The 21,498-nt window shown below is 41.7% G+C and overlaps 1 protein-coding gene across 1 annotated transcript in view; it reads left to right on the forward strand.

The window, feature by feature from the left end:
* The window catches only part of GSR (glutathione-disulfide reductase), a 48,036-nt gene that overhangs the window by 11,986 nt on the left and 14,552 nt on the right, over positions 1-21,498 (forward strand). Inside the window, exons 2-6 of the mRNA XM_025993904.2 lie at positions 6,546-6,572; positions 9,807-9,895; positions 11,513-11,582; positions 14,352-14,499; positions 17,672-17,726. Coding sequence (XP_025849689.2) covers positions 6,546-6,572; positions 9,807-9,895; positions 11,513-11,582; positions 14,352-14,499; positions 17,672-17,726 — 389 coding nt within the window. The remainder of the gene's footprint in view (positions 1-6,545; positions 6,573-9,806; positions 9,896-11,512; positions 11,583-14,351; positions 14,500-17,671; positions 17,727-21,498) is intronic.

Consider the following 21,498-nt stretch of genomic DNA (forward strand, 5'->3'; position numbering starts at 1 on the left):
GAGATCTTTGTTCTGCTTGCCTACTTATTCCAACTCCTAGGACAGTCAGTCATGCATTAAGTGGGTATTCAGTATAGAGTTGCTGAAAGAATGAGTTGATGAATTGATAGGGTTTTGGTAGTGAATGATGACTGGTTCATCAGACACTCTGTGTTCCTTCCCCATATCCATCTTGAACTAGATGGTAGGATGCAAAACAGGAATCTGAAGACAAGTCTGTGACAGGAGACAGAAGGGGTAACCAAAAGGAAGTTTACGGTTAAGCACAGGTGGCATTCTTGACAGGTGCAGCTGTCAATGGAACAAACCCTTGTTTTACCACCAACATGGGCAATGGGAAGTTTTTACTTAATTTCGGCTGAACTGAAGATGAGAGGGCCCAGCCTATAAAAATGGTAAAGTGCCTGAATGCTGCCACATGTATCATCGGACTCTTCACACGTTCTGTCCCTGATGGGAGAGGCCCCTGTCTTTACTGTGAGCAGATGCTGGCAGGCCGATGGAACAGGATTCTGAACACCAACCAGGTCGGGACAGGGAGTTCTTAGAGACGGACTGTCAGATTGCAAAGGAGACAAAGCTACCAGAGTGTCTCTGGCATTGGGTGTACTCAGGAGTTTGAGAAACTTGTCTCTAAGGCTTATTGTTAGTTAATGCCCCTCTAGGGAATGAGGGCTCTGCAGGGAAATTTGCCAGGTGGCGAGTGTTGTTTCAGGTCTTATTGGCTGTGTGTGCCCTTGGAGAGTCAGTGTCCTTAGAACCCATCATCGTGGTGTGCCAGCCTGGGAGGCAAGCTTAATGCCATCAGTTGATTCATTCCTGAGGGGAGCCAGCCACGAGGGACGTTTATCTCCTCTCTTTTCAGTAAGCCCTTTGTGACCTTGGGGATCTAGCGGAGTGCAGAAATAATTCAGGGGAGTCAATCTCATCGTCAGATCTATTATAAATGAGAAAAGAAGTGCTTTATTTGCATTATCTCTCATCTTCTCAAAACCTCTATTATATATTACCATTCCCATTTTATGGATTTAAGAAACTGAGCTCAGAGATTTAGAAACTTACCCACCAACAGCCAGTAAATGGGAGGGAAAGTTGGGATTCAAACTCATGTCTGTCTGACTCTATGCTTGTGTTCTTTCTGATGACCTAAGGTACTTGTCAGCTAGAGAGGAATAAGGTTGAACATGACCGTACAGAGCTTTCCACCCCTGGCTTCCTCAGCTCGTTTGATAACTAAAAGCTGTTTTCATCCTCACAACTGGCCATCAGTTGTGTTGTGCCGAAATGTAACTAGGCTTGTAAAACCAGTGGAAAGCCCTGGAGGCCTATTAATAGGAACTGCCAAAATAGGGCGAGTTGTATCTCCTCTCAATCTCTCTCTCTCTAAGATTATTTGAGAGCAAGCAGAGAGAGAGGGAGAAAAACCGACTCCATGCTGAGTGGGGAGCCAAACACAAGTCTTTATCCCAGGACCCCAAGATCATGATTTGAACTAAAATCAAGTCAGCCACTTAAACAACTGACCCACCTAGGCACCTCAGGGCGAGTTATATTTCAAGGTCATGGGTTTCTTTTCCATTATAGCCCCAATCACAGACCCAAAGTATACTGTGGTCTCCTTGGCCCAAAAAGGTCACAATTATCCTCTCCCTCAGATTTCTAGCCCAAGGCTTCGAAATTGTAGGGAATGGGGGCTCCTGGATGGCACAGTTGGTTAAGCATCTGATTCTTGGGAGGCCCAGGCAGTCGATGGCGTCCGCGCTGGCCCTTTGGAGCTGAGGCTGGCCCGGGCCTTCCTTGCAGGGGTCAGGAGAGGCTAACTGAGGGTGGCGGGGTGTGTGTGTGTGTGTGTGTGTGTGTGTGTGTGTGTGTGTGTGCGAAGGCCACCTGAGACGGGCAGTGGAGGCTCGTCACCGTCACCCTCAGGCCAACCACCCGCCGCTTCTAGCTCCCTTCCCGTGGGCCCGTCTTGATTTTCGCTCAGGTCATGATCTCAGAGTCATAAGATTGAGTCCCAGGTCAGGCTCCAGGCTCCAGGCTCAGCATGGAGTCTGCTTGAGATTCTCTCTCCCTCTCCCACTTGTTCTCTCTCTCTCTCTCTCTCTCGCTCTCTCTAAAATAAACAAATATTAAGGAAAAAAACACCATGAAATTTTAGGGATTGGAGTGATTCTGCTGCTGCTGCCCCTTGAGTTAACATCTTGGATAGGCTGAGACTCTGTTTGGAACTGTAGGTTCCATGAGAACAGGGACTAACTATACCTATTGAGGGCTTTGTTTTACATAATGCCTGACACAAGTGAATGAATGCTTGATCAATACTTCTTTTTTTTTTTTTAAGATTTATTTTATTTATTTATGATAGAGAGAGAGAGAGAGAGAGAGGCAGAGAGAGAGAGAGAGGCAGAGACACAGGAGGAGGGAGAAGCAGGCTTCATGCCAGGAGCCCAATGTGGGACTCGATCCCAGGACTGCAAGATCGCGCCCTGGGCCAAAGGCAGGCGCTAAACCGCTGAGCCACCCAGGGATCCCCTTGATCAATATTTCTGAATGAATGAATGGTTGCAAGTTAAAATGTTTTAGAAGGCAAAAAAGGCAGAAACTTCTAAAAAGTAAACCAAAGTTAGTCATAACATTTGGCACCAATGAAAGTCAGGCCATCTTGGCCCTTAGAAGTAAAAGCATGTCCCAAAGTTTTTTTTTTGTTGTTTGTTTTTTTTTAATTGCCTTAAGTAACTTATAGATATCGTCAAATGTACATGAAGAATAAATTGACGATGCCTGAGAGTGGTTCAGAACAGTTAGTACTTTAAGATAATTTAAATTGCTTTTAGAGGTTCCTGGGAAGCCGGAGACGGTTGACTATAGGACAAATACAGTGTATTTATTTCGTGTGTTGAAATCATCTCTGCTTTTGGAGAAATTAGTTTTGGAGTCTGTCATCATTGAAGCCTCTTAGTGAATGTAAGCTTTGAACTGCAGAGTGTAGAGATGTGGATAGACAGAACCAGGAAGCACTCTGCCTGCCAAATGAACTGGAAAAGGCAAGTCTGATGATAAAATCTTTCTCACAATGGGCTGGGATTCAGCTGGCTTCCTCTCTTCTACCGCATGGGAAGCACCTGTCCTCCTCCTTTCTTAGAATTGGCTCATTCCATCTATTCCCGTAACTCAGATACTTTGGAGTTGAGAAATAGCATGTCCTCTGCTTAGACAGATGGCAGGGCAGTATAGGGAGAAAGCCATAAATTATTCTACTTGCTAATATAAAGTACTTTCTGAATAGCCTGCTTGTATTGTAGGTGTGATTCCTGTATTTTATGAGGCTTGAATTCTGCACCCTCTCAATCCAGTGAGTTCCCACTTCTATTGCCTTCTGAAACCTCACTATAGCAAGAGCTCATAAAAGATCCAAGTCCACAATGACCTGTCTCTTTCTAGGAGAAAAACCTCCAAATGACTGATAGCTTGAAATTGTATGGAAACATAACTCTCACTCCTTTATAATTCCTGAGTGCAATATAATAGGATTATAATGAAATTGCAGGTAGGTATGCTGCTAGCAAGCAGCATGTGGAACAACTAAAGGAATAGCAGGTGACTGTTCATAAGACCTTCTTTTTCAAATATTCGAGATCTTAATGAGATTTGGGCAGGATTTTTACTCTAGCACTTCATATAAAGTCCCTTGTCAAGTGCGTATATAGTTCAGACCACAGGATGCCCAGAAAATATTCTGTGAGAGATAGGCTTGTGGGGTTCCTGGGTGGCTCAGTTGGTTGGGTGTCTGCCTTCAGCTCGGATCATGGTCCTGGGATCCTGGGATTGAGCCCAGCATCTGGCTTCCTGCTCAACGGGGAGTCTGCGTCTCACCCTCCACCTGCTTGTGCTCTCTCTCTCTCTGTCAAATAAATACAATCTTAAAAAAAAAAAAGTACTTCTAGGGAGCCAACCTAATTCCTCAGGGTCATGATCAGCAGATCTGCAAGCACCTAGTATAAATTATGCCCAGAAGACACCAGTATTTAAATATTTAGTCTTTACTCCATGCCAATAGGTATGAGTGAACATAACTGACTTTTTTAAGGATATACAGTTGAGACCTCATTTAAATCTCATAACTTCAGGGGCACCTGGACTTTTGATTTCGGCTTGGATCTTGATCTCAGGTTTGTGAGATCGAGCTCCATGTCAGGCTCTGTGCTGGGTATGGAGCCTGCTTAAGATTCTCTTCCTCTCCATCTGCTCCCCACCCCCTCCTGTTCTCGCTGTGCTCTTTCTCTCTAAAAGAATTTTAAAAGTCTTATAACTTCATTGTAATTCCCAATATGTCACCAATGCCTCCTAGGCAATATTTTAAGATTAAAGGGTATCTGCAATACATATTATATGATAAGTTTCCAGAGCTGAGGGGGTCTCTAATTTGCCCTTCAAAAGAGTAGGGAAGCCCAGGGGCCCAGCGGTTTAGTATCGCCTTAACCCTGGGGCCTGATCCTGAAGACCAGGATCGACTCCCACATCAGGCTCCCTGCATGGAGCCTGCTTCTCCCTCTGCCTGTGTCTCTGCCTCTCTCTCTGTGTGTGTGTCTTATGAATAAATAAAATCTTAAAAAACAAACAAAAGTGTGAGAGTCTAGTTTTCCTTCTGCAACCAGCTCCTCTGCTAAGATATACCCAGTGTGTAACCATTTAGCTGAGTACAAATTTCCTCATCTTTGGGGCAGTTTTAATCAGTTTTACTGAGGACCCTAGGTGGCTCAGTCAATTAACCGTCTGCCTTTGGCTCAGGTCATGAGTCCTGGGGATCGAGCCCTACATCGGGCTCCTTGCTCATCCGGGAGTCTGCTTCTTTCCTGCCTCTGCTTGCTGTTCCCTGTGTTTGTGCTCTGTCTCTCGTTTTCTTTTTCTCTAATAAATAAGTAAAATCTTTTTTTTTTTTTGTAAAATCTTTTTTTAAAAATCACTTTTACTCTTTATTTTTTTATTGAATTCATTTAACGTGGGATCCCTGGGTGGCTCAGCGGTTTAGCGCCTGCCTTTGGCCCAGGGCCTGATCCTGGAGTCCCGGGATCGAGTCCCACCATTGGGCTCCCTGCATGGAGCCTGTTTCGCCTTCTGCCTGTGTCTCTGCCTCTCTCTCTCTCTCTCTGGGTCTCTCATGAATAAATAAATAAAACCTTTAAAAAAATTGAATTCATTTAATGTGTAACATTTGTGGAAGTTTAAGGTATACAGCATGTTACTTTGATACATTTATATATTATAATGTGATTTTCAATGTAATGATATTTATCACAGTACATAATTATATACAATATTATGGTCTATATTACAATTAATCTTACTCTTACACTCTTAATCTTATGCTTTTTTTCCATGTTATAAATTTTAGCATGCAATCAAAAGGAAATAAACAGATGTAAACAAAAATTTGTGTGTAAATATATATCACGGCTTGTTTACAGGGACTGATGAGAAGAATTTGCCTTTAGTCTGAGGGGTATGAATAGTTTTCTTAAACAATTGGCTAGTTTTTTTGTGAAATCTTAACAACTGTTTGTTTTCCTTTGTGTTTTGGCAGCTAGAAGGCTAAGGATCAAATTTGTGGTCTGTCTCTATCAAGTATATAAACATGGATATATATCAGCATTTATTCATTCATTTGTTTACTTATTTAAAGATTTTTTTTTTTTTTATTCATGAGACACACAGAGAGAGAGGTAGAGACAAAGGCAGAGGGACAAGCAGGCGCCCTGTGGGGAGCCCAATGTGGGACTCGATCCCAGGTCTCCAGGACCTGGTCTGGAGGCAGGCGCTAAACCTCTAAGCCACCCAGGGATCCCCTCAGCATGTATGTGTGTGTGTGTATGGACACTCACACACACATATACAGATGTATATACATACATAAATACATACATACACGTATATACGTATATAATAGCATAGATGAACCTTACTGCTTGATTCTTCATTGTCCTTTGGTCCTGAAAATGAATGTAGATTTCTGCTAGAGATTTTTCCAAAGGGGCATTCTGAGGGTTTTGCCCAGCATATACCAGAATAAGTTTCCCAGAAATCCGCTAGATTAGCTGCTCAGATGTTTCAATTGCCCTTATTCAGCTGGTGGGTCCTCTTCTTGCTGCTGTTTCTCTCTCTGACCTATACCAACCCTGCCCTGCATAGTGCCATGGACATGGAATTAATTTCTCTCTTTTTCTCAGTGACTATTTTTCTTGGGAAGATGCTGATGAATAAAATTTTCTGCCTCATCATGTAAGAAAAAGAACATATCTTGGGCAGCCTTTGTGGCTGCCTCTGCCTGTGTCTCTGCCCCCTGTCTCTCATGAATAAATACATTTTAAAAAATTAAAAAAAAGAACATATCTTTAACAACTCTGGAATAGAAAAAAGAAAGTACCTGTAGATTGTGACTTAGAACTTAAGGAAATCTCCTGGGTTGATGCTTGGGGTTCATTTCTTAAAGGTTTATGTGATGATTTGAGTTTAATATTCTTAAAATTTGTTCTTTTTTTCCCCCCTAGGTGAATGTTGGATGTGTACCCAAAAAGGTAGAATTTTTATTTCTTCTTCCTTTCATTCTCCTTTTACATATTTGATAAAGAAATGTATTGATTTATTAGCTTAGAGTGAGTGAGCGAGATTATATCTAGGTCCATTAATTAGGACTGGTCAATCTGTCCGGGATTGCTTTTTCTCAATTTAATTTACTGGATGGAATCTTAATAAGTATTCCCATTTAATTCTGTAGCCTCATGGATTCTCTCTTTTTTTTTTTTTTTTCTGGTTTATTTTATTTTATTATTTTTTTATTTATTTTATTTTATTTTAATTTTTTTTATTTTATTTATTTTTATTTTTATTTTTTTTATTTTTTTTTTTTATCTCATGGATTCTCTTAACTGTGGTGATTTTCACTCCTAGCATCTGTGGTACAGGGCACACTGAATGAACTTGTCCTTTACCTGTGACAAAAGAGGAAGAAATGGAAACTCTTATTTCCAAAAGCTGCATCTTGCTTATACTGGCAAATTGTTTTAACTCTCCATTTAAATGTGCTTTCAAAACATGTTATAATCCTAAATTTAGAGCCTTTTGTTACTGAGATTTCATTTTAAACTTTTTTTTTTTGGTAACAGGTAAGCAAATGTTCCTAATCTCATCAGTGACACATACCTGAGTATAATGGCAGAAGGGTTTTTTATAATCTCTTCCCTAGTATAAGTAGGTGGGGTTTGGGTTTGGGTGTGTGTTTGGGGGTGTGTGTGTGTGGGGGGGGTGTTTTATCATAGGAAAGTTTCTTTTTTCTGTGGGACACTTTTCCTCAATTATTTTCTTTCCTTTTGGTCTTTGATTTTGGAATATGTTCTTTTTTTTTTTTTTTTTTAATTTTTATTTATTTATGATAGTCACACAGAGAGAGAGAGAGAGAGAGAGAGAGGCAGAGACACAGGCAGAGGGAGAAACAGGCTCCATGCACCGGGAGCCCGACGTGGGATTCGATCCTGGGTCTCCAGGATCGTGCCCTGGGCCAAAGGCAGGCGCTAAACCGCTGCGCCACCCAGGGATCCCTGATTTTGGAATATGTTCTAATTGGAGTCATGCAATTATGATACATGAATTATGTAAATCACTTATAAGGTGGTTTTATGTAGTTTAAACCAGTTATGGTAGAAAATCTGTTAATTGGTGCTACCTCATTATTTAAAAATACTATCTGGGCATAGTAGCCTGAGATTGTAATATTTTGTTCCCATATATTATATGTCATTTATTTCTTCTGTTCTGATGATACATGCAGGACACTTACCTAATATTTTCATAGGGCTCTAATGACTTCAAAGCGCTTTTGCATTTTTGAAGATCAGTTGGTAATTGCCTCTTGTTTTCTAGAACAGCCTGAAGCCTGGAGTAACTGCCCTCTAGAAGAGTAGAGTGAGACAGCAGTAGAAAAGGAATCAGATGGATAGGCCTGCTACTACCCTCATTAGGATGAGCCTAGAAGTCCAATGTAGTTCATATAGAGCACCTTCTCCAGAGGGTGTCTGATGCTGTAGCATCATATATAACATGAATTGGAAAAGAATAAATATGATACCAGGACACCTGGGTGGTTTAGTGGTTGGGCGTGATCAGGGCTCAGGGCGTGATCCCGGTGTTCCGGGATCGAGTTCTGCATTGGGCTCCCCACAGGGAGCCTGCTTCTCCCTCTGCCTGTGTCTCTGCCTCTCTCTCTGTCTCTCATAAATAAATAAAATCTTTAAAAATAAATAAATGAGCATAATACCTCATGACGGGATGCTGTATAGTGTTTATTAAAATAACTTATTTTGTAGTATTGACAAACCTTTCATATGTATTATTTAAGATAAACAATCTAGCGGATAAAATGGTTAATTTTGTATCATGAATTTCACCTCAATTTAAAAAAAGGAGCATAAATTAAAAAAAAAAAAAAAAGGGGGGATCCCTGGGTGGCGCAGCGGTTTGGTGCCTGCCTTTGGCCCAGGGCGCGATCCTGGAGGCCCGGGATTGAATCCCACATCGGGCTCCCGGTGCATGGAGCCTGCTTCTCCCTCTGCCTGTGTCTCTGCCTCTCTCTCTCTCTCTCTGTGTGACTATCATAAATAAATAAATTAAAAAAAAAAAAAAGGAGCGGAGTCCAACAGGGTCATCGCTTCTTCATCTTTAGACATAAAAGGGAGAACAGTACAAAGAAGGAATCTAAAGCTTGTCAAAAATGGAGTCTCAGGCTTGTCTGACAAAAATGATAGTTTGTCATCTAGAGTTTTGGCTGCCAACTTGAATTCAGTCATCATGATGATCAGTCGGCATAAAAGGCCTTTACAGATGTTAGGCTACATTCCCCAGAGATGCAACAAACCTTTGAGTTCCAGGTGTCTGATTACACAGGTCCTTAAAAGGACATGTTCGTAGGTACCCAGTTTATGATAGGAATTCATTCTCTTAAGGTTTTTAGTCCTCCTCCTGATCCCGTAGCTTCTTCTAAATCACTTTACTATAAATATAAAGCTGCAGATGCAGTTCCATTTCCTAGAACTAATCACAGAAGATAGGGCTTCAACAAATCTGAAACTTAAAATGTAAGCAATAATAAAATTTTTTAAAGATTTATTTATTCATGAGAGACACATAGAGAGAGGCAGAGACATAGGCAGAGGAAGAAGCAGGCTACCTGCAGAGAGCCCAGTGTGAGACTCGATCCTGGGATCTGGGATCACCCTGAGCCAAACGCAGATGCTCAATCACTGAGCCACCCAGGTGTCCCAGCAATAATAATTTTTTTTTTAAGCAATAATAAATTTTACTGGAAGGCTTGGGAGGTTTATAACATCCTGCCTCTATAGGGTTTGGTTTTTTTTTAAAGATTTTATTTATTCATAGAGACAGAGAGAGAGGGGCAGAGACACAGGCAGAGGGAGAAGCAGGCTCCACACAGGGAGCCCGACGCGGGACTCAATCCCGGGTCTCCAGGATCACACCCCAGGCTGCAGGCGGCGCCAAACCGCTGCGCCACCAGGGCTGCCCTATGGGGTTTATAATGTAGAGAATTTAATAGAAATAATTCCCCATGACATTTAGCCGCTTCCCTGCAAAATCTGTCTGGTCATATTTCTGAACTTTTAAAATGTTTAGTTTTGTTTTATTTTTATTTGCCATTATATAGTTACCTTTCATACAGGATTTCTTTTTTTTCTCAGGACTCGTGTACTACTGTTGTGGCTACTTTTTTTCCTTTTCCTTTTTTTTTTTTTTTTTTACAGGTAATGTGGAACACAGCTGTCCACTCTGAATTCATGCATGATCACGTTGATTATGGCTTTCAAAGTTGTGAGAGCAAATTCAATTGGCGGTAAGAGTTAATGCTCAGAGGGCTCTGTTTACAAATATAAATATTTTTCTTTCATGATTAAATGAACCATAAACTTCTTTGGGAGGATGTTACAGTGGTAAAATATATATAACCTAAACTTTGGGGGTGATCGATATATCTGTGGCCTAGCTTGTGATGCTAGTTTTATATATGCTAGTTTTTATATGCTTCTCTCTAAACTCCTCAAGTTGCGTACAGTAAATATGTACAGTTTTTGTATGTTGGTCTTACCTCAATAAATGATTTTCAAATACACACAGGGTCCATTTTAGTTATTTTTAAGTTGTCAATACAAAGTCATTAAGTACATTCCTAGGGGGATGCCTGGGTGGCTCAGCAGTTGAGCATCTGCCTTCAGCTCAGGGCATGATCCCGGGGTCCTGGGGTCGAGTCCTGCATTGGGCTCCTGGCAAGGAGTCTGCTTCTGCCTCTGCCTCTGCCTATGCCTCTCTGTGTGTGTGTCTCATGAATAAATAAATAAAAATTTTTAAAAAGAAAAAAAAAGTACATTCCTAGTGATGTGCAACCATCACCACCACCCCTTCTGAGAAATTTTCCATGGTTCAGAACAGAAACAAAGGGTTTGTTAGATAAGAACTCCTCCTCTCCCCAGTATCACTATCCTACCTCCTGTCTCTATGAATTTGCCTATTTTAGGTACTGCATACGATATTTGTCCTTTTATGCCTGGCTTATTTCACTTAGCATACTGTTTAGAGAATTTATCCACGTTGTGGCATGTGTCAGAATTTCATTCCCTTGTAAGGCTGAAAAATATTCCCTTGTGTTCAGACCACATTTTGTTTATCCATTCATCCTTCAGTGGACTTCAAGGTGGTTTCTACCTTTTGTCTACTGTGAATATTGCTGCTGTGAACATTGATCCACAAGTCCCTGCTTTCAGTTCTTTCAGGTCTATACCTCGAAGTGAAATTGCTGGTTCAGATGGCAATTTTATTATTATTTTTTTAATTTTTGTTTTTTCCCCACTTCCTCAAATGACAATTTCATGTTTAACTTTTTTTTTTTTAAGATTTTATTTATTTATTCATGAAAGACATAGAGAAAGGCAGAGACACAGGCAGAGGGAGAAACAGGCTCCATGCAAGGAGCCCAATGTGGAACTCGATCCCGGGTCTGCAAGATCATGCCCTGAGCCGAAGGTAGATGTTCAACTGCTGAGCCACCCAGGCATCCCTCATGTTTAACTGTAAGGAACTGCCATGAACTTTTAGAAGCCATCAAATTTTCAAAAATTTAGCAAATCCAATCATTTATTCAACACATATTTATTGACTAGCCACTCAGTACTAGGCACTGTGCCAAAGCAACTCTCCCTGTCTTCTCTGCAGAAAGAAATCCACATACTGTGGATGCCACCTGAACATGTCCCTGGAATAAGGGTTCTCTATGTGTGGCAGGGCAGACAGACACAGGGGAAAGGGCAGCTGCCTTCAGATATACTCACCCATGGGGTTCTCGTTGACTGTTCTGTGTGTGATTCCCTGATGACAGAGTGTTCAGGGACAGGTGCCCCGGTAACTAACTAAAAGGAGAGAATCCTGTTTCTCAGTACTGACTCACATTTCACTGCAGGGTTATAAAGGAAAAGCGTGATGCCTACGTGAGCCGCCTAAATACCATCTATCAGAATAATCTAACTAAGGTGAGTGTTCTGGGTTTGGAACTTTGAGAAGGAGCTGTTCTCTCTGCTGGAGTAGGTTATCAGTCTGGCTGGACAAAAACGTAGGCTTTGCATGTATTTCTTGTTGTTTCTTTTATTTCTTTTGCAATTAATGATTTTGAACAAGTCTGTGACTCAGTAGGCCTGTCTTTTTTCTACAGTGTGGGCAGTGCATACCATGATTGGTAGACCAGGTCTCACATGATGACAGCACCTTGAGTGGGTCTGGCCTGCAGTTAGTTCTAGAAACCAAAAATATAAGAGACTGATTTAGGGACACCTGGGTGGCTCAGTGGTTGAGCATCTGCCTTCAGCTCAGGGCTTGATCCCAGGTCTGAGGATCGAGCCTGCGTCAGGCTCCCTGCAAGGAGCCTGCTTCTCCCTCTGGCTAGGTTTCTGCTTCTCTCATGAATATATAAAATATTTTTTAAAAATAAAAAATGTATTTATAAAAAAATAAGAGCCTGATTTATATAACAGCATGCCAGCTTATTAATTAAAATCAGAAGTACTGCCTGGCTGGAAACCTTCCATTGTTCATTTGCTCACAGCAATCTCGTCCTTGGCTACTTATACTCAAGAGAAAATTATGGTTCAGAAGGTTGCTTTTGTGAATGAAGTCTGATCAAGAACATGGGGCAAAGGTGTGTTTACCTTCAGCAAATATACATTGTCCTTTGCTGGTCTGAGGCTTTTTTCTGCCTTGGTGCTTAAATGTCATACTTCTTCCCCTAGGGGCTACAGGAGACATCGACAAATAGTGTACCAGCCAGCTGTCCTTCTTGACAGCATATGTCATCCCACCCTTCATTTGCCTTTGTGGTTTCACTTTGCAGTTTCTAAGATTTCTGCCTAGCTTAGATTGTATTTAGATCAGTAGGTTGTTGGTGCTATTTGAGCCACCATAATCTGATTGGCAGCATGTTTATAAACCAACTTTTAGGGTGAATTAGTTCTATAAATGGCTCATGTATTTTTATATTGATTCTTGTTCATGGGTTTATTTTTTGGAGAATGTTATTTTCTGACCTTTATCTCCAGTTCAAGGGGGAAATGTTGGGGGGCCTTCACCCCCCCTTTGCACTGCTGACAAGAGATTTTAAGACTGTTAGACATGACCATAGAAGTACTACTAGCTATATACTAAAACACCGACATCAATTCTTAAAAATTTTTTATTTGTTTTTAAAGATTTTATTTATTTATTCATGAGAGACACAGAGAAAAAGGCAGAGACATAGGCACAGGGAGAAGCAGGCTCCCTGCAGGGAGCCCAATGCTGGACTTCATCCCAGGACCCCAGGATCATGCCCTGAGCCAGAGGCAGATAGATGCTCAACCCCTGAGCCACCCAAATGACCCTCAGTTGTTTTTTTTTTTTTTTCAAATGGAGCAAGCTAAAACACTTTTGCCAAAGAGCTAGGAAAATTGCTCAGGGAACAGCTTTTTTTTTTTAAATCACAAATTTTTTTTTAAAGATTTTATTTATTTATTCATGAGAGATACATACACACACACACACACACACACACACACATACACACACAGAGGCAGAGACACAGGCAGAGGGAGAAGCAGGCTCCATGCAGGGAACCCAGCGTGGGACTCGATCCCAGGTCTCCAGGATCACACCCCAGGCTGCAGGTGGTGCCAAACCGCTGCGCCACCGGGGCTGCCCAATATTCACAAATGTTGGTGTTTAGTCGAACTTACTGTATGTGACTTCATGAGAAAGGAATTACTTACTGTCGATTCAGAAATTCTGAGTGGAAAAGGCAGCTTTCTGTCACATATCTTAGGAAATGAAAATAAAAATTGTATCAGTTCCTCCACCAAATGATTACTATTGCCAGTTGACCCATACCCCCTCTTTATCTAGCATCCTATGGGAAACCGGTTGTTCCCTCCTGAGGAGGGTTTTTCGTGTAGCTTCTGGCACTGATCTTGATTCAGCTTGGTTAAGCAGAGCATCTGTAGAATAGGCCTGATAGGCTGTTTGGGAAGAAGGAAATGACTTAATTCCAAACGAAGCATTTTCTGGAATGTTGAAACATGCTATTTTGTGATCGGGCAATTCCACTATCACGATTCCACTATCCTGGTTAAGTTGCCCAGATTTGCTTGTCCATACATAAATGTGTCATGGCTTCAGAAGCTTGCCCGCAATCCCCAGATGGAGGCCCTGGCACAGAGGGTGCCCCAGTCTGAATTCTCAACATCTCTAGCATAGAACTTCATTTTTGAGGTATTTTGTGGTGTTCTTCCATCTAGTTTAAGAAAACAGAAGCATTGCATTTTCCTCCGTTGGCCAGAGTGTTTCTCTTTTGCCTCCACTTCCTTCACCTTTATCCTTTTGTCTTTCTCAGACTTCTCTCCCTCTTCTAGACATAAAATTCTTCAGTGTGATTTCATTACAAATGAGGAGGACTTTCTCCTCAACTCCTGGGGACAGAAATGTAATGTTTTTTCCCTGTGGAGGTGATTTGCACATGTTTTTTGGTCCCTGGATTTGGGCCCAAGATAGCATCTTTTATTTCTTCTTACGGTATGCTTCCTTCATTGAATGGCAACCGCCTTACCTAAGGATCAATGAACAGAAATTCTACAGAAACTCAGACATTAGAGAGCTGTCTTGGGATCAGCAAACTTAAAATCTAAATCCTCCGTAGAGAAATGGGAAGAGCGGATACGTTGCCACAGGTGTTTTTCTTTTATCATGAGAACAGACTAATGTTGCGGTTCCTTCTCCAGTCCCATATAGAAATCATCCATGGCCATGCGGCATTCACGTGTGATTCTGAGCCCACAGTAGAGGTCAATGGGAACAAATACACTGCCCCTCACATCCTGATTGCCACAGGTGGCGTGCCCTCCCGTCCTCAGGAGAGCCAGATCCCCGGTAAGTCTTGTTGTTAATAGTCAAGCAGAGTTTACTATTGTCTTCAACCTTACAGTCCATGCCAGGGGAATCTGTCTGAACCAGTTCTTTCTCTTGGACAAGGCCACACGGCCCTGAGAGGTCTCTGCAGAACCGAAATGTAATTGGCTTAACTGGTGCCCAGCAATGGGACCGAGAAAGGTATCTCTTCCAGCTCCAAGCTCACACTGACTACAGGTAACACAAGGAGAAAAATCAGGGAAGAGTCTCATCCTTTCCTTCTCAGCATGACAGATCACCTGCCTGAGTTTGTCACATGAGTTGTTATTTGTTAGACATGTTCTATAGTTACTATTTTGTTCAAGAAGGTGAAATCTTGTAGGGATGTAACGTAATTACCTATTAAGCCTTCTTTGTATGCATAGTTTTCTCATATAGAGAATGATAAAATTAAAGCAGTAAGGAATTCCAGATAGTCATATTTGCTGTTACATTTTATGCACACAGGGATAAACCATGAACATACTACCTTATTCTCACATAAGAAACGTGGTTCGTGGACAGTTGCGTGGCTCAGTGGTTTAGTGCCACCTTCAATCCAGGGCGTGATCCTGGAGACCCGGGATCGAGTCCCATGTCGGGCTCCCTGCATGGAGCCTGCTTCTCCCTCTGCCTGTGTCTCTGCTTCTCCCTCTCTCTCTCTGTGTCTCTCATGAGTAAATAAATAAAATCTTTAAAAAAAAAAAAAAAAAAGAAAGAAACATGGTTCATGTCTTTCTCCCTAACTAGATTATAAGGTCTTTTTTTGAGTGTATATGCATTTATGTATTTTGTTCCCTTGGGGGAGAGGATCCAACAGTTTTCACTAGCTTTTTTTTTTTTTTTTAAAGATTTTATTTATTCATGAGAGAAACAGTGACAGAGAGGCAGAAGCACAGGTAGAGGGAGAAGCAGGCTTCATGCAGGGAGCCCGATGTGGGACTTGATCCCGGGTCTCCAGGATCACACCCTGGGCCGAAGGTGGCCCTAAACCGCTGAGCCACTCGGGCTGCCCAGTTTTCACTAGCTTTTAAAAGGGTTTCATGACTCCCAAAAGGTCAAGACCAACTACTGTAAAAGACAGTAAGATACTGTTCTCAAGTACCTTAAAAATTAATTGGGAAGATTGATTGTTAAGTGAAAAAATTAAGGTGTGGAACAGTGTGTATAGTATGCTACAATTTGTGTCTTTTTCAAAAGGGGAAGAGACTGTACATACGCACCAGGATATCTCTGGAAGGATACTCAAAGCCCTGTCATGCTGACTCCCTCTAGGGAGAGGACTAGAGGTCGGGGGGTGGGAAAGATCTATGCTTTTCACTAGATGTTCTGTTGTGCTTTTTGAATTTTTAAAATATATACATTTATTAATTTAAAACCTAGAATAACAAATGAAAAGAAATAATAAAAGGTATATGCCCCCAGGTTATTTCTAAACCATGAGGCTTGGGGTGCTCACAGATGGGACAGATTACTATGGAATGGTATAAACCAAAAAGACTTCCCAGAAAAGGGGCTGGAGTGATATGTGCTGAGGAAGAGGAAGACTGAAAGAGCCAGTGGGTAATAAAGATGTCTTCGAAAAATATCCAGCCGATTTAACCAGTTTTTCCAGCATTGACGTTCTGGGGTCGCATTCACTAAGCTGAAACCAGAAGAGGTTAGGGCCAAATTGTAGAGACTTACAAAGTCAAATGAAAGAATCTCTGTAATTCATGACAACTGGGTCAGATAACTAACTGGTGGCTTATAAATAGGCTTGTGTCAAGATCTTAAGTGATAATTTTAGAAAACTAATCTGACAGTGACTCACAGAGGATGGAGATCGGTATAGAAAGCTGTGGCTGTAGAATGTACAGGAGGTGATGATGTGGTTCTGAACCCCAGCGTTAGCATCTGACCTGTAAAGGAGAAGCTCAGATCTGCAGCCGGTCACTGAGCCACTGCTGGGGGCCAGGCCTTAGCAAGGAGAACAGGCATAACAGCCTCAGAAGGAAGAATCTGCTACTGTATACTTTTTTTTTAAAGTATATTCATCCCATCTGAAATCAGGATGTGTCCTTTATTTTTTATTTTTTTAAAGATCTATTTCTCTTAGAGGGAGAGAGAGAGAGAGCACAAGTGGAAGGGCCAGGGAGAAGGAGAGAATCTCAAGCAAACTCTGCACTGAGCACAGAGCCTGATTTGGGACTCAATCTCACAACCCCGAGACACGACCTGAGCCAAAACCAAAAGTGGGATGCTTAACCGACTGCGCCACCCAGGCGCCTCTGATAAGTCATTTAATCATGGCACCTTGAATTTGGTAAAGTGCAACATTTTTATTAATTGATGAGATATTGTGGGGGTCACTGAGAGAAGGAATTATAGATTGACACCTCAGGATTTCACTTGGGTTATTGGTTGGAAGGTGCTCCATTTAACTCAAGTGATAAACTTGAGAGAGGGAGACAGGACATGAAATTAAGGTTCAGTTCTAAACATAGTGAGTTTGAAGCAAAAGTGGGATTATATAGCAGGGCAGTTAGAAATATGGGACTGGGGGGGGCACCTTGGTGGCTCAGTGGTTAAGCATCTGCCTTTGACTCAGGGCGTGATCCTGGGGTCCCGGGATCGTATCATATCCCGCATCAGGCTCCCCACAGGGAGCCTGCTTCTCCCTCTACCTATGTCTCTGCCTCTCTATGTCTCTCATGAATAAATAAACTATTTTTTCTTAAAAGACAAATATTGGACAGGAACTTAGGGAAAAGGTGAAAACTCAAATGTTTGAAAGTCCTCCACAGTGAGGGGAAAGAGTTGGTTGAAACCTTCGAGGAACACAGAAGAGAGCCAAGGCTGAGCCAAGGGGTGCATGCCTACATTTGAGGGCAGGAGAATGGAGCAGAGCCGGAAGTCTCTTCAGGAGAATCAAGAAAGTCTTAGTTTACAGAGAAAGGTAATCGATAGTCATCACTGCTCTTATTTCTAGAGAGAAAACAGAAGTGTGCACTCAGGGAAGACTGGGTTGGCAGCTTCCCAAGTGGAGACTTTGACAAAACTTGTCAAAACTGTGTGATGGCAGAGAACGTGTCTGCGTCCTATACAAAATGTTGATATTGTTTTACAAGAGAAAGCTCAGTCTGTGTGATCAGTATTGCATTTTCCTACATAGGTGCCAGCCTAGGAATAACCAGTGATGGATTTTTCCAACTGGAAGAATTACCTGGGTAAGCTGGCTCCCTTTCCAACCTGAGTGTTCATTCTTCCCCAGTCTCTCCAGCTAACATTTCTTCTACCTTTCCCTCCCAGCCATTAAGTGTGGACTTTCCTTGAATTTTCATCACCTACTTCTCTTTTTATGACCTTGGGTATCTCATCCACTAATACTCTATGTGACTTGTGTTGGTTTTTCTTTTTTTCTTTTCTTTTCTTTTTCTTCTTTTCTTTTCTTTTCTTTTCTTTTCTTTTCTTTTCTTTCTTTCTTTTCTTTTCTTTCTTTTCTTTTCTTTTCTTCTTTTTTTTCTTTCTTTCTTTCTTTCTTTCTTTCTTTCTTTCTTTCTTTCTTTCCTTTCTTTCTTTCTTCTCCTCCCTCCCTCCCTCCCCCTCTCTCTTTCTTTTCTTTTTTAAAGATGTTTTTATTTATTTAGGGGGAGAGAGAGAAAGAGCATGGGCAGGGAGGTGCAGAGCAAAAGGGAAAGAAGCAGGCTCTCTGCTGTGCGTGGAGCCTGACACAGGGCTCAATCTCATGACCCTGAGATCACCACCATGAGATTACAACCTGAGCTGAAATCAAGAGCCAGGTGCTTAAGTGACTGAACCACTCAGGTGCCCCATGACTCAGACCTTTCATCACAGTTTTTAGGACCAGAATAAATAGAGGGAGGTTTTGAAGAATAAATATTAAGTCCTAAAACTCTTCTTTCTTCACCTTAGTACAGCATCAACTGATGATGTGTCTCAAGTAACTGACTCTCTTTCCAAAGCAGCTAGTTTAGGGGAAATCTTCCTAAATGAAGGCTCTGTCACTTTCACAAAAAATAGGTTTTCTGAATTCATCTATTATGTGTGTTGGTCCAAACAACGTTAGTAAATATCTGTCATAGATTTAGATACTTAGAAAAAGATATACTGAGGAAGACTGTTTCTCTAACATGAAGAAGGTGCCAGTTGCGGGCTTTCTAGGTCGGAGGGAGCCTCCTTTCACTCATGATAAGTGAAGACACCTTAGAAGCTGGAGATGGGATCCTTTTCTTTTGGCCTAGGACTCGCCTTTATCTCCCTCTGAGGAGTTCTCACTCTGGAATCAGTATTACTCAACGCTGCTGCTCCCTCCCTCGGCAGTGCTGCCAACCCAGTATGAGGTCTTAATCCTGTAATTTTATTAAGTGCTTCATTGAGGGTGACTAATAATCCATGTCCATACCTTTATCTTAGTTCACCTGGAGCCACAGATGGATACTAAGGGGAAAGAGGGCTTCTTTGAGTTCCACAGCGGTGGTGTAAATCTCCCATGAAGGTGCAGGCAATCTTCTGACTTCGAAGAAAACAGTTGTTTTAGATTTGCTGTCTGCAGGGCATGCAGCTGTGTTAGAGAAGAGCTTTTCTTTCCTCATGATCTACTGATCTACCCTGTACTGTTTGGTTTTAGGGTTGAATGATGACACATGTGAGAATGTTTCCAGAAATGTGGTCATGACTCATCATGTTTGGATGATACAAGTCAATCTAGACTCACCCTCATAAAAGCTTCTTTATAGATACCTGTCCATTAAATACTTTAAAATAGGGATCCCTGGGTGGCTCAGCGGTTTAGCATCGCCATCAGCCCAGGGCCTAATCCTGGAGACCCAGAATCAAGTTCCATGTCAGGCTCCCTGCATGGAGCCTGCTTCTCCCTCTGCCTGTTCTCTGCCATCTCTCTCTCTGTCTCTCATGAATAAATAAAATCTTTTTAAAAAAAAGTATTTTAAAATAAATGATTTAAAAATAGAGTCATTTAAAAAAAAATAGAGTCATTTATTTTAAAATATTTAAAATGCTAGCAACACAAGTTTAATAAGTGATTTATGCATCTTAGGACCAAAAGACTCTGGGAAATAGGAAATGAATGGACAATATTTTTCTTCTTTTAAGATTTTATTTATTTTAGAGAGAGAGAGAGGGTGGGAGTGTGCAAGAGCGGGGAGGGGTGGAGGAGGAGGGAGAAAGATTGAAACAGACTTCTCACTGAATGGGGAGCCTTGACACAGGGCTCCATCTCCTGATCATGAGAAAGGAGAAGAGGTCAAATATAATAGGAAAGAGTTAGGTAGAGATGGAAGAGCTATTTCATAGTTTATCTAGACTGTGTAGCCATTTCTCTTCAAATCCTGGGTTGTAAAATAAGCTGACTTGTAGCTATTTGGGTTCACACTTTGTCCGCTATCTAGACCAGACCCCTCTGATGGCACAGACTCACCACATGGATGCCTTACCTTTGGAACATAGTAAAGAAAGTTTTTCTTTTTCTTTCCAGATTGGTTACTTCTCATCCAAGCATTGTCATGATGATAGAGCACCCTGTTGGAAGCATTAGAGAACTCCAGCCCCAAACAGGGTGGCTCTGGCTAAGGGGCATTTATGACTCAGGCTGCAGCATAGAAGTAATCCTCATTGCTCTAGGGCCAGGATTGACTTCACCAATGATTCAGACTTTCATTAGCATTTATCTAGCTTTTAAGATGCCTTCTTAGACCGAAATTTATACAGGGAGTCTACTTTTTCAGATCTATCCTATAACTTAAATGCCTTGCATAGTTGGCCTTTAACCTATTGCAAAGATGGGTAGAATTGAATAGTGATCAAGAATTTCTAGGGCACCTGGGTGGCTCAGTCAGTTAAGCGTCTGCCATTGGCTCAGGTCATGATCCCAAGGTCCTGAGATCAAGTCCCATATCGGGCTCCTTGCTCTAGGGGAGCCTGTTTCTCCCTTTACCACTCCCCCTGCCAGCACTCACTTGCTTGCTCTCTCTCACTCTCTTCGCTCTTTCTCTGTGAAATAAATAAATAAAATCTTAAAAGACGAAGAAGAAGAAGAAGAAGTTCTGAGCAGGGAAGAATCATGGTAAGTGTTGCCAGTTTTAGTTTTAGGTGCAAGCGTTACTCATAAGGAATCATCTCTAGTTTCAAAGGGTTTTTTTGTTGTTGTTGTTGTTTCTTCTCTGAAGAAATGAGACTAAAGAACTTTTTTTCTTAAAGGTTTATATATTCATATGAGAGAGTAGAGTGTAGGGGAGAGGAGCAAAAGAAGAGTGAGAAAAAAATCTTTTTAGCAGACTCCACACTGAGCGTGGAGCCTGACATGGGGCTCAATCTCACGACCCCAAGGTCACCACCCTGAGATCATGACCTGAGCTGAAACCAAGAGTCGGAGGCTCAACCAGCTGTACCACTCAGGTACCCTGAGGCTGAAGAACTTTTATTTTATTTATTTATTTATTTTTAAGATTTTATTTATTCATGAGAGAGACACACACACACACAGAGGCAGAGACACAGGCAGAGGGAGAAGCAGGATCCCTGCAGGGAGCCCGACGCGGGACTTGATCTCTGGACTCCAGGATCATGTCCTGGGCTGAAGGCGGCGCTATACCGCTGAGCCACCGGGGCTGCCCTGAAGAACTTTTAACAACTAAAAATATATTTCCCTTTCACAAAGAGGTATTTTCTGCATAAAATTGCAATGTGGGGGCAGCCTCGGTGGCTCAGCGGTTTAGCGCCACCTTCAGCCCAGGGTGTGATCCTGGAGACTGAGGATCGAGTCCCGCATCGGGCTCCCTGCATGGAGCCTGCTTCTCCCACTGCCTGTGTCTGTGCCTCTCTCTCTCTGTGTCTCTCATGAATAAATAAATAAATAAATAAATAAATAAATAAATAAATAAATAAATAAAATCTTTAAAAAAAATTGCAGTGTGGTATCCAATTGCATCCTAGAACAGAAAAAGGAAATCAATGGAAAAA

The sequence above is a fragment of the Vulpes vulpes genome, chromosome 7 (assembly GCF_048418805.1).
Source record: "Vulpes vulpes isolate BD-2025 chromosome 7, VulVul3, whole genome shotgun sequence".
Classification (NCBI taxonomy): domain Eukaryota; kingdom Metazoa; phylum Chordata; class Mammalia; order Carnivora; family Canidae; genus Vulpes; species Vulpes vulpes.